Genomic DNA, 12,954 nt, shown 5'->3' on the forward strand with positions numbered 1-12,954 from the left:
ATGGAGGAGATCTCTACTCTTTGACCTGAGCAGTCGACCGGGATTGTGAGCTGATAGCATGTCAGATAGGTGCTGTGGAGCCAGACCGTTAAGTGTTTTGTAGACCGTTGTTTTCCGTGTGTCCCGGCTGACTCTCCTCTCCTCTCCTCTCCTCTCTGTCCCGTCCATCCCAGTCCCGGAGGAGAACATCGCCACCATGAAGTACGGCGCCCAGGTGGTGAAGGGCGAGCTGAAGTCAGCGCTGCTGGACGGGGACACGCAGAACTACGACCTGGACCACGGCTTCTCCCGACATCCCATCGAGGAGGACGGCCGGGCGGGGATCCAGGTGAAGCTGGGCCAGTCCTTCATCATCAACCACGTCCGGCTGCTGCTGTGGGACCGCGACAGCAGGTAGGAACCGGCCGGGCCGAACCCGCCGGTCTGGGCCGACGCCGAGTCATCAGTGATGTCATCATCATTATAGATTCGGCAGTCGCTACTTTAGACGCTTTCTAACAAAGCTGGGTTTTTATTTGCTGTTTCAATCGTTGCATATTCGCGTTTTTTTTACTACTACTACTTAGGGATGCACATTTTGAATTTTTTTTCTGACCGATAACCGACGCTCGTTAACCGATTATTAACCGTTAACCGATAAGATTAAGATGCTTGCGGCGCACAACAAAAAAAATAAAAAATTATCGCTCCAATTTTTGGAGCGCTCATATGGAGGTCAGATCGTCCAATGTAGAACAGTTTTTATAAAGTGCAGCCAAACACCAGGCTGAAGGAGCAGCAGAGCTCCTCTGACAGCTCCTCTGTGGAGCTGCAGGAGAGCTGCAGGTGAACAGGCTGGAGAGCAGCAACGTCCTCTTTTTTTTTTTTTTTTCCTTCAGTGCCGTAGTTACAGGTGATTCACATCTATGTCCGTGTAGCTACATTTATTGTCTGATCTTCCTTCATGGGGGCTGCTGCTCATACTGTCAGTCCTCCTGTGGAACTTTTTGCTGCGAAATATGACTGAAGTCAGTGAACTCGACACGCCCCCATGAATTGACGACATAAGGACCTAATAATAATTTAAAAAATAACCGATAGTATTAATCGGTCAAAGTTCTTGTTATCGGTTAACGGTTAAACGGTTAATCATGTGCATCCCTACTACTACTACTCTCATCACTAAATAAAAACTAGTCAATTCCTGTAGAATAAAAACTAAACTAAAACTGATTCATCACTTGTTGAACTCACTAAAACTAAACTGAAATAAAAAAAGCTAACTGAAAAACTAAATAAAAATAAAAACTAATGAACATTTTTAAACTATAATAACTTTGCTCTGTTCTGAAACTCACATGAACGAAAACAAAGTTAAACACACGGTTGTTGTGAAACTTTGTTTTAGCGTAGCGCTCATTTGCATAAATGGTTCCAGCATAACTGTTATGAAATAAGACATGAGACTGTTTATTAATCCCCAAAAAAAGAGAGAAATATAAAAAACGATTTGACAAACATATAGTGTTATGTTTCAGGTTTATTTACAAAAACAGAATAAAAATTATACAGAGTTTTTAGTGGGGAATCGTTACGATTATTGAACAGTGGTGTTTAATAGAGAGCCGAAGCAGAAGCAGGAAGTAACGTCGTCATGGGACCTCAACTCGGAAAAAGTCTCCATGTGAGTGAACAGGAGTCAAAGTTTTATTTCTAATGTGAGTGAATAGTGTGATGATAAAACTCCCTGAGCTTTGACTTCTACCTGTTTAAAACACCACGGTGCATGAAGAGAAACCAGCAGTTTGTTGTAAAACGACAACAGAAGAATGTATTTAGTGTGAAGACGCTCTACGGATACAGATCTGGTGTCACCAGCTGACACAGGAAAGGGCGCCATGTGGTCGCCATGGTGATGCCACTACGCCACCTGGAGTCTTTCTGGTTACGGATTCTAAGGAGTTTTATTCGACAATAGTTTTACAACAAAGTGCTGGTTTCTCTTCATGAACCATCGTGGTGTTTTAAACAGGTAGAGCTCAAAGCTCAGAGAGTTTTATCATCACACTGTTCACTCACATTAGAAATAAAACTTTGACTCCCGGAGACTTTTTCTGAGTTGAGGTCCCATGGCGACGTTACTTCCTGCTTCCACTTCGGCTCTCTCTATACAGCGTGAAACCCAGTAGCGGTGGCGTCTCTAACCAGCTCTCCTCTGTGTGACCTTCAGGTCGTACTCCTACTACATCGAGGTCTCCATGGACGAGCTGGACTGGGTCCGCGTGGTCGATCACTCCAAGTTCCTGTGTCGCTCCTGGCAGAACCTGTTCTTCACCCCGCGGGTCTGCAGGTAAACACACACAAACACTCAACTAAACACATCGGTTTGGAGCTTTTATTTCCAGTTTGACGTCACTAACTTACTAACTTTGTTTCTTCCTCAGGTACGTTCGCATCGTGGGAACACACAACACGGTCAACAAGGTTTTCCACCTGGTGGCGTTCGAGTGCATGTTCACCAACCGCTCCTTCACGCTGGAGAACGGCCTCCTGGGTAAGGACGTTTCCATGGCAACGGAGTATTAACGATGACGTAATAGGAGCTAGTTGTTGCTGAAATTTACCCCAAATCTGCCTCTTTTCAATTCAAGTCCCCGGACAAAAGAGCCGTGGGAAAATACTGGGATACATTTTAATGCAGCTTTAAAGGCGACTTCATGTTTATATAGCAATTAATCCAACAATACAACCTCATTAAAATGTTTTAACTTTGAGGAGGAGGAAGAAAACTCATCAAATACACAATCCAACAACTCCACAACGCTCTGGTGGACAAGTTGTGAGCTGCACATTCACCACACTATGAGATAATAACACAACGTTACCACACAGAGTTGTTTTAGAGGGAAATTCATGCAAAACCACTGATGCACGTTGCCTTCAGGGACAGTTTTTCATCAACAGTCTCTGTATTTCCCTCTAAAACAACTCTGTGTGGTAACGTTGTGTTATTATCTCATAGCGTGGTGAATGTGCAGCTCACAACTTGTCCACCAGAGCGTTGTGGAGTTGTTGGATTGTGTATTTGATGAGTTTGTGATGAGGGAAACCAAGAAATCCCATAATGAGCCTCCGTAGCATAGCTCTGAGCAGCTCACGGCTCTGCTCCGCCGTTCTAAAAATAGCTTGCACCGACAATTAAAGGTAATGAACCTACTGCTATGACTATAGGGGTTATTATTATGGCAATGGGCCAGTTTGACTAAATGTTGAACTAGCCCTTTGAGGCAACATGATGAGAAATCCTTTCTTCCTTCCTTCCCGGTGTTGACTGAATCTGACTGAACATTTCTTCAGCACTAGAGTGAATGTGTTTGTAATTAAACCCCGTGTGACGTGCTGCTTCCTGTGTTAGTTCCCGGGGAGAACGTGGCGACCATCGCGGCGTGCGCCAGCGTGGTGGAGGGCGTGAGCCGCAGCAGGAACGCGCTGCTCAACGGAGACACGAGGAACTACGACTGGGACTCGGGCTACACCTGCCACCAGCTGGGGTCCGGCGCCATCGTCATCCAGCTGGCCCAGCCCTACTCCGTCTGCTCGCTCAGGTGGGCCTGGCCAAGGGACAGTTCAGATAGTTCACCCAAAATTGAAATGTGCCTCATTATCTCCTCCCCCTCATGTGGACTAAGGGCTGGGAGAAGTTTCAGAGTCCTCCGTGGCTTCTCTGAGTTACAGGGGGTCTCGGCGTAGCAGTGCATGTCCATATGACGGTTGCAAATGGATACCAACTGTCTTCGTAACAAAAAGACACACCAGAAAACATCCAAATACCTCCATGCTGCTCGTATGTAATGTCCTTCTTGTATTGAAGCCCCAACATGAGAAATTGTCCCGAAAAAAATTTAATAAGTCTATATTTCAAGCTTGTTTTGTAGCGGAAGCTCCTCGAAGCTCCTATTCCCATTTCGTCCAAATTTGGACGGACAAGACAGGCAAATTTCAATTTTTGGTGAACTATCCCTTTAATATTTCCTAGTCTGATAGGCGTGTGATGGAGAGGAGATTGGAATAAGGTCACAAAGTCTATCTTTCAGCATATTGACGACAGAACAGCAGCTGTAGATGTGACTGTGGTATTTATTTATTTATTTATTTATTTATTTATTTATTTATTTATTGGATCTCCATTAGCAGCAGCACATTAGCTTGGCTATTCTTCCTGGAGTCCAAACATTCAGTCAACGTTGACCACTACTGTATTCCTCCAGGTACATCAAGGATAAAGTAGAACAAAACAACTAACACATTCCCAACACACGGATACAATCACACAGTAGACACAGACATACGTATAACACAAGACACGATACACCATCTGGACAATACAATCAAAACTCAATAAATATACACATACAAGGGGAAGGCAACACAGTGAAACATACAAAAAGCAAAATAGTAATCTCATAGGGCAGGGAAGAGAACAGGCACCTCATCATAGAGCATATACCAACTACTGCAGCTGCAACATTAGAAGAAACTGTTTGAGCAAGAATTTATACCTGTCTTTAGAATCTGTTAACACAATATAAAGTGGCAACGAATTCCACTCTAGGATGGCTCTGAACAAAACAGATTTCTTCATCGTGGTGGTTCTAACACCTCTCCCCCCCCCTCTAACAGGCTGCTGCTGTGGGACTGTGACGAGCGCTCCTACAGCTACTACATCGAAGTCTCCACCAACCAGCAGCAGTGGACCAAGGTGGTCGACCGCACCAGGGTGGCCTGTCGGTGAGGCTCCGCCCACTTCCTGCTCCACACACACTAACACTCAGGCTTTATTCAAAACCGCATATTATACTGCTGCCAGTACTGATTTGGCCAAAATGTAGTATGCAGTATGTGAACAAAAGCGAAATCTACAGTATGCGAAAAGTTCCCGGATGTCGTACTGATTCGGGAAATATCTCCAGTATCTGACCAGTCTACATTGTGTACTGTATCCCACAATGCAATGCTCCCCTGACGTCTAACCGTAACCACAGACGGTAGTTAAGTATCTTCGCCGTGTACCGTAACTATAGTTTAGCACAGGAAGCTTCACTTTACATTCACACTAACTAATGCTACTGATACAATTGTTAGATTTCATCAATGAGACCAACATTTATCTCCTAGAAATAATTTAACCAGCCGGTGGTAAACCTTTAAAAACCTGTAAGTTAATTAGCGATGGTTTTCTCCCCCGGGATGAGGACGGAGGTTGGCCGGCCGAGCAGCTCTGCAGACCGGCTGCTGCCTCTGTGATGTCCCGGTCGCTGCAGAGCTTCACTTCTCTGAAAAACATCGGAGCAAACTTCTAAACAGAGCTCTTACTCATAGTTTACACACAGAGAAGCTGCTTCATGTCTTCATGATGAGCACTCATTTCTGCATTTTACCCGGCGGTTTATTCAATTCCAGCTGCAGCCCACTGTTGTGTTTTTTTTGCGTGGATTCGTTCGATTGTTTTCCGCCAGATATAAATAAAGAATGTAACCCAATAGGAAACCACATTCACAACATTAGCTGTGTTCACACTGAGCCAAATAGAATCAGTTTAGAGTCCAAACCGAATGAAAATGCTCCGTATAAACAGCTCCGTCAGAATAAATAACACTTCATGTGGTTTCAGAGAGGTGGAATAACCCTTTAATTAAACCCAAAGAAAGTAAAATGACTTCATGTGAATATGTAGAAACATTTCTTCACTTCAGATGTTTGAATGAAAGAGTTAAAACTATGAACAGCTACCGATCTGAGCGGCTGGTTTCTGCTGCCGTCGCTCCGTCCGGTCGACACGCTCCGCTGTTGTTTAGCAGGAATGGACCAGTGTTTCTAATAACGTTGTCGTCTTGTTCTGAGACAGTCTGAAGTGTTGACGTGTTTGTTCTCCTGCAGGTCCTGGCAGACGCTGAAGTTCGATAAGCAGCCGGCCTCCTTCATCCGGATAGTCGGGACTCACAACACGGCCAATGAGGTGAGATTTGGAATTTTGGAAAGTCCAGTTTTTCTCACCACACTTTATCATTAGGACAATTTAAATCCATAACTGCATCTTATTTTATCTCCAACTGTTCCTTCCTAGACTTCTCTGTTTTCAATTTATCTTATATATTGTAAATGAGGTTGCTTCCTCAATAGATCTACAAGTTTAAAGAGATAGTTCAACATTTTGTCAAATTGGCCCATTGCCATAATAACCCCTATAGTCATAGCAGTAGGTTTGTTACCTTTAATTGTCGGTGCAAGCTGTTTTTAGAACGGCGGAGCAGAGCCGTGAGCTGCTCAGAGCTACGCTACTAATGGAGGCTCATTATGGGATTTCTTGGTTTCCCTCATCAAACTCATCAAATACACAATCCAACAACTCCACAACGCTCTGGTGGACAAGTTGTGAGCTGCACATTCACCACGCTATGAGATAATAACACAACCTTACCACACAGAGTTGTTTTAGAGGGAAATACAGAGACTGGTGATGAAAAACTGTCCCTGAAGGCAACGTGCATCAGCGGTTTTACATGAATTTCCCTCTAAAACAACTCTGTGTGGTAACGTGTTATCTCTTTCTCATAAAGTGTGAGGTATGAATTATGTATGAATTTTGCCAAAGCAACCCACACTCGTCTTATTTTCTTATTTAACAATGTTTGCTTACTGAATCATGTCTTCAAACTTGTCTCTGTACTATATGTAAGTACCTTAGTGATATGGTCTCTACACCATGATTGATTGTAAATGTAACAGTTGTAAGGGGGTAGGTTCCTCATAAGCCTTTGGCTTCTTACCTATCCGTTTCGTATGTACATATGTATGTATGTCATTCATACGAAATAAAAACAATCAATCAAAAAAAGATAAAATAAGATGCAGTTATGGATTTAAATTATTATGGCAATGGGCCAATTTGCCTAAATGTTGAACTATCCCTTTAAATAAAAGTTATAATAATATTAATAATAATAATAATACATTAATTTATCTACAGGTGTTCCACTGCGTCCACTTCGAGTGTCCGGCCCAGTTGGACACGGAGGTGAACGAGGGAAGTCCTGGTCTCAACTCCTCCGACTCGGGAGCGGTCGCCATCGGTGCCGTCGCCGTTGCCGGGGGCGTTGCCGCCGGCAGCCAGCAGCGACCCCAACGACCGTCACGCACACACAGCCTGCTGCCATCCCAGCCCTCCTCCTCCTCCTCCTCGTCCTCCCAGTCCCACCCCTGAGGAGGAGGAGGAGGAGGAGGAGGAGGAGGAAGAGGCCGGACCTCAGAATGCCATTTTGCACAGCCGTCATCACCCAGAATGCACTGCTACGGCGAGCGCGTCTCATCGTCATAGAGAGGCCGAAGCAGGAAGCAGGAAGTAACGCGGTCGCCATGGGACCTCAATCAATCCGTGTATCATTCATTCATTCGTTCATTCGTTTGTTTTTCAAAATAAAACCAAAAATAAGAAAACGAAAAAACAACTCTTTTTCTCAGTATTCGTTTCCAAAACTAAAATGAAAAACGGATGAAAACGACTCGTTTTTTGTTTTGTTTTCGATTTTAATGCGCAAATGAATAATGGGAAAAAAAAAACGGATAACGAGCGTTCCGGATGGTCAGTGTATCTTTTGGTCATTGGATTTTCTTTTGATGAATGAGAATTAAAAAACAAAAAATTATTGGTTTATTGGATTTTCATTTTGAAATTTACACAAAATAAAACTGAAACACAAAGCGTTCTTCTTTTTTAATTATCAAAGAACAATTAACAAACATTTTAAAACAGTTTTGTTTTCCACAAATAGGCCTATTTTGAAACAGTATTCTATAATTTAATGCCTTGGGCCAGGACGACAGACCCGTTTTCCCCCCCTATTGGCGGGGGACAAAGTGCACATGCTCACAACATACCGAGTAGAAGAGGGGAAAAGGGAGATATAGCAGGTCCATACTTTGGTTATAACTTTTGCCACCTGAGGCGTACGTTGGGGACTCAAGCTTCTGCCATTTTCATCTTAAAATCTCCTTTCTGTCCCCACTTTCATCTGATATACGTACAGATTTCTGTAGATGTCAGGCCTTGTTTTACTGTCTGAAATCATATCTGAGTAGATTTTGGACTACAGAAACACAGACACACAGGTACCATAGTGCTAATTGGCGCTCTTGCCTTGAAAATGACAACATTTGGTGTCAAAATATAAAAAAAAGAAGTGTTTTTGGTCTGTTTATTTGTTTCTGTTGACTGCTGATTTTATTTTTTGTTATGTGACATAGAACATGAAAATCAAACTGTTTTCAAAATTTTGTTAATTGTTCTTTGACACTCAAAAACAAGTTCACTTTGTGTTTCAATTTTATTTTTTGTATTTCAAAACAAAAATAGAATAAACCAATGAATTTTGGTTTTTAATTCCCATTCATCAAAAGAAAATCCAATGACCAAAAGATACACTGATCTGGGAACGCTCGTTATCCGTTTTTTTCCATTATTCATTTGCGCATAAAATCGAAAACTGAAAAAACGAGTCGTTATCATCCGCTTTTCATTTTAGTTTTGGAAACGAATGCTGAGAAAAAGAGTTGTTTTTTCGTTTTCTTATTTTTGGTTTTATTTTGAAAAACGAATGAACGAATGAATGAATGATACACGGATTATTGAGGTCCCATGGCGACCGCGTTACTTCCTGCTTCCCCTTCGGCCTCTCTATATATATATAACCCTCGGTCCGTTTGTCAGAAGTGCGACATTATTCGAGCCTGGTGTTTCCGTAGCAACAGCCTGTAGCTCCAGTCTTCCCAGTCCTGATCTCACAGTCCAGTCGGTGGGTTTTTTTCACCCACTGGCTCATCGTGCATATTTGTGAAGGTACTTTTTTTAGCTACTAAGACGACGACGACGACGAATCCTCCAGTTTTATCCTTCGGTCTCTTTCTCCAAAGACGACGGCGAGGCAGCGGGCAGCGGCCGGCGGTCTGAATTTTAGGGGTTAATATTTCCAAAAAGAAGTGGATTTTATCCTTAAAACAAGCTATTTTTTTAAGAAACTTGTCATTTTTTTCATACCATCGAGCTCACAGAGCGGCCGTCGGCGGCTATTTTTCAAACTTTCGATAAATTCTCGTAGGATTTTCTTTTTGGCTGACCATGCATCATGTGGAGAAGAGAGGGGCTTTTGTATGCAAATGACACTTATTAGTCCAATGATTTGCATTTGCATATTGAGAAACAGCCGTGTGAGCATTCTCTATTCATTGACTATTGGCGCTCACTCACACCTGGAAAAACCAAAACCTCCGCCACCGACCGCCGCGGTGGTGTGGCGACCGATCATATCGATCATGTGACAGTTCAGATTCATACCTCAGAAACAAAACAAACAAAAAAAAACATAAGAAAGAAAGAAAAAACCTCACTTAAAACTAAAACTAGATGTGATGAAGTGTCTTACTTTTAGTATTTTGAGCACTTGACGACTAGAGCGTTGGAAAAGAGAGTAACTAACGACACGCATTGGTGAATGAGCAGTGTGGTGTTTTCAATAATTTAAGGACATTTATAGATCACCCACGTTAATAGCATCATTGAGGATCCTTTACAGATAAACATTAACACATAGGCAAGTAAAAAAAAACAAAAAATAGTTGTCTACATTAATGTTTCAATCTACATTTTGTAATAAACTAATTCTAAGTATAATTTGATATGACCAAGACACCTGAAGACAAAAACACGACCGTTTTCATCAATTTACACTGCAAAAACTCTACATCTTTCCAAGAATATTTGTCTTATTTCTTGTCAAAATGTCTCATTTCTGGTCAAAACTAACCTCTTTTCACTTAAAATAAGACTCATCGCCTACAAATGTACTTGTTTTTAGATACATTTTCATTTGTTCCAAACAAATTTTCACTTGAAATAAGTAGAAAAATCTGCCAGTGAAACAAGTTTTTTCTGCTTTTTCTGCCACTATCAGATTTTTAGTAGGCTTGAAAGAAGTAAAAAGTGTTAGTCTTAAGTCTTAAAACAAGCTACTTTTTAATGTGATGAGTCTTATTTTAAATATAATGAGATTTGTTTTGACTAGAAATGACATTTTGACTAGAAATAAGACAAATATTCTTGGAGTTTTTGCAGTGTACAAGCCAGTGGGCAACACACACACACACACATTGGAGTGAATGGGTTTTCTGGGCTTCGCTTTTGCAATACCCACATCCTGCCACTAGGGGCACAAACCCCTTAAACCCTTATTACCACGGGAGTCAATGGAGGTGTCGTTGTTACTCTCTTTTCCAGTGCTCTATTGACGACTAGCTTAGCTTAGCACAACGATCGGGGGGGAAACCGGTGAGGAGCTGAACGAGGCGGCGGACCAAACGCTGAATGCACTAGAGCTGATGTTCAGCAGACAGACAGACAGACCAGCAGCTGCTACGGACTGGACCTTTACAGGAGGAGAAGCTGAAGCTCAGCACCGCAGCGCTGGATTTGGTGTGTGTGTGTGTGTGTGTGTGTGTGTGTGTTAAATGAACTGAAACAGCTCCTCGTTCGGGGACGTGTCAGGTTTGAGTCCTGTGTCGGTGCTGTGGTTCGTTTCCTTTGTGTCCTGATGTTGCACTTTTGCTCCTTTTTGTTTGATGTTTGATCTGAAGTTCGCTGAAGTTCAGTGAATCTTCTGAATCTTCAGAAGCTCGCCAAAGTTCAGTGACTCTCCTGAAGATCACTGAAGTTCAGCGAAGCGTCTGAATCTCGCTGAAGTTCAGTGAAGCTTCTACAGCTCGCTGAAGTTCAGCAAAGAATCTGAATCTTCTGAAGATCGCTGAAGTTCAGTGAATCTTCTGAATCTTCCGAAGTTCAGCGAAGCGTCTGAATCTTCTGAAGATCGCTGAATCTTGCTGAAGTTAAGTGAAGCACCTCAATCTTCTGAAGAGAATCTTCTGAAGCTCGCTGAATCTTGCTGAAGTTCAGTGAAGCATCTGAATCTTCTGAATCTCGCTGAAGTTTGGTGAAGCTCCTCTGGTCTCAGCTGGATCAAGTCTTCTTCGTTAACAAGCGACCAGACCAGAGGACTGGATGATGATGATTATTATTATTGTTCTGCTGTTCAGGTTCCACTGTCGTGTAGACAACACTCCCGTCTGACTGTATGTATGTTTATAGTTTAACATAATATATAGAATTTGTTTTGACCGTTGACGTGTTGTGACTGTTTCTCTGCCTCCTGCTCCTCACAACACTCACAACATCTGACACACTTCAGCCGCAACACAACATCTGTCTCCTGCAGCAACGACTTCATATCATGAACTGTGTGGGATTTGTCTTATAATATATAATAATATAATATAATATATCAAATGCATCGGCTGCCTGGTTACCTGATGAGACATTTAAACAGGGTTCCTACACATTTGAAATTACCAAACTCCATCCTTTTTCCAGACTTCTTGGTAAAAAACATTCAAATAATTTGTGATATTTGAGTAAATAGATGTGTATCGTGTAAATAAACCATGCAATTTATCATTTGTTTTCATTATTCTGAATGTGTATGCCATTATGTAACCAAATAATTTCCAGGTGAATGTAGCGAGGTACAATAGCACAAAATAATTAACCCAAATAACTTCAGATAAGACCAAACCCAGATAAGTATTAAGATACATATATTTCCATACAATAGTTTCCATTTTCCATACATTTCCAGACCTGGAAATGTATAAAATCAAATTTCATACTTTTCCATACTTTCCAAATTTGCGTAGGAACCCTGTTTGAAGGGATAGTTCACCCAAAATTCAAATTTCACTCATTATCTACATTATCACCCTCATGTCAGCAGTATTTGTCCATATAATGGTTGAGAACGGAGCTCACTTTTCTTCGTCCAAAAAGACACACCAAAAAACATCCAGATACCTCCATGCTGCTCGTCTGTAATGTCCCTCTTGTATTGAAGCCCCAACATGAGAAATTGTTCCGAAAAAAATTAAAGAAGTCTATATTTTAAGCTTGTTTGTAATGGAAGCTCCCAGTGTCTCAGTTCACTGCTCTTCCTGTGTAACAATTTCACATTTCGAGGCTTCAATACAAGAGGGACATTACATACGAGCAGCATTGAGGTATCTGGATGTTTTTTGGTGTGTCTTTTTGTTACGAAGACAGTTGGTATCCATTTGCAACCGTTATATGGACCTGCACTGCTACGCCGAGACCCCCTGTAACTCAGAGAAGCCACGGAGGACTCTGGAACTTCTCCCAGCCCTTAGTCCACATGAGGGGGAGGAGATCACGAGTGAAATTTAAATTTTGGGTGAACTATCCCTTTAAACATATACTATATATATATATATATATATATACAAACATACATATATACAAACAATAAACATACAATGAACAGATAAACAAAAAATATATACATATATATATATATTTAAAGGGTTATTAATATTATATATTATAGGTATTATTAAATCATATAGTTGTTTGTAATAATTTATAATATTCCAAGGTTTTTATAGCTTTTCTGTCTTTCATATTTTCTAATAGCTGCATGTAATATCTTATTTCTATTTTAAACTAAAAAAAATTAGGTTTTTTGGATGACCATTTACATTCATGGATATAATATTTTCCTTGTAAAATAAAAAAGATTCAACAAAAACAATGGCACGGAGGACTCTGAAACTTCTCCCAGCCCTTAGTCGACATGAGGGGGAGTAGGTTAGATCAGTGGTTCTCAACCTTTTTTACATCAAGGACCCTAAATTGACACAAATTAGACCAAGGACCAAGCAAACACCAGAAATACACAAATGTTTGTTCTGAGACTGAATAACATTACTTTTTTTGTACATTCAAATTTAGGCCAATGGCGTGAATTTTTGGATATATTATAGAGAAATTTCTGGAAAAAAGGGTTACAATTTCTCCAAAAATGT

The 12,954-nt window shown here is 41.3% G+C and overlaps 1 protein-coding gene across 1 annotated transcript in view; it reads left to right on the forward strand.

Moving 5' to 3' along the window:
• Positions 1-7,419, forward strand: part of btbd9 (BTB (POZ) domain containing 9) — a 12,417-nt gene extending 4,998 nt beyond the window's left edge. The window contains exons 5-11 of the mRNA XM_084000823.1: positions 174-393; positions 2,210-2,329; positions 2,424-2,533; positions 3,395-3,584; positions 4,660-4,767; positions 5,917-5,995; positions 7,007-7,419. Of these exons, the coding sequence (XP_083856949.1) occupies positions 174-393; positions 2,210-2,329; positions 2,424-2,533; positions 3,395-3,584; positions 4,660-4,767; positions 5,917-5,995; positions 7,007-7,240 (1,061 nt within the window). The 3' untranslated portion in view covers positions 7,241-7,419. The remainder of the gene's footprint in view (positions 1-173; positions 394-2,209; positions 2,330-2,423; positions 2,534-3,394; positions 3,585-4,659; positions 4,768-5,916; positions 5,996-7,006) is intronic.
• Positions 7,420-12,954: the final 5,535 nt, after the last annotated feature.

This window comes from Trachurus trachurus (assembly GCF_905171665.1).
Source record: "Trachurus trachurus genome assembly, chromosome: 24".
NCBI classification, from domain to species: Eukaryota; Metazoa; Chordata; class Actinopteri; order Carangiformes; family Carangidae; genus Trachurus; species Trachurus trachurus.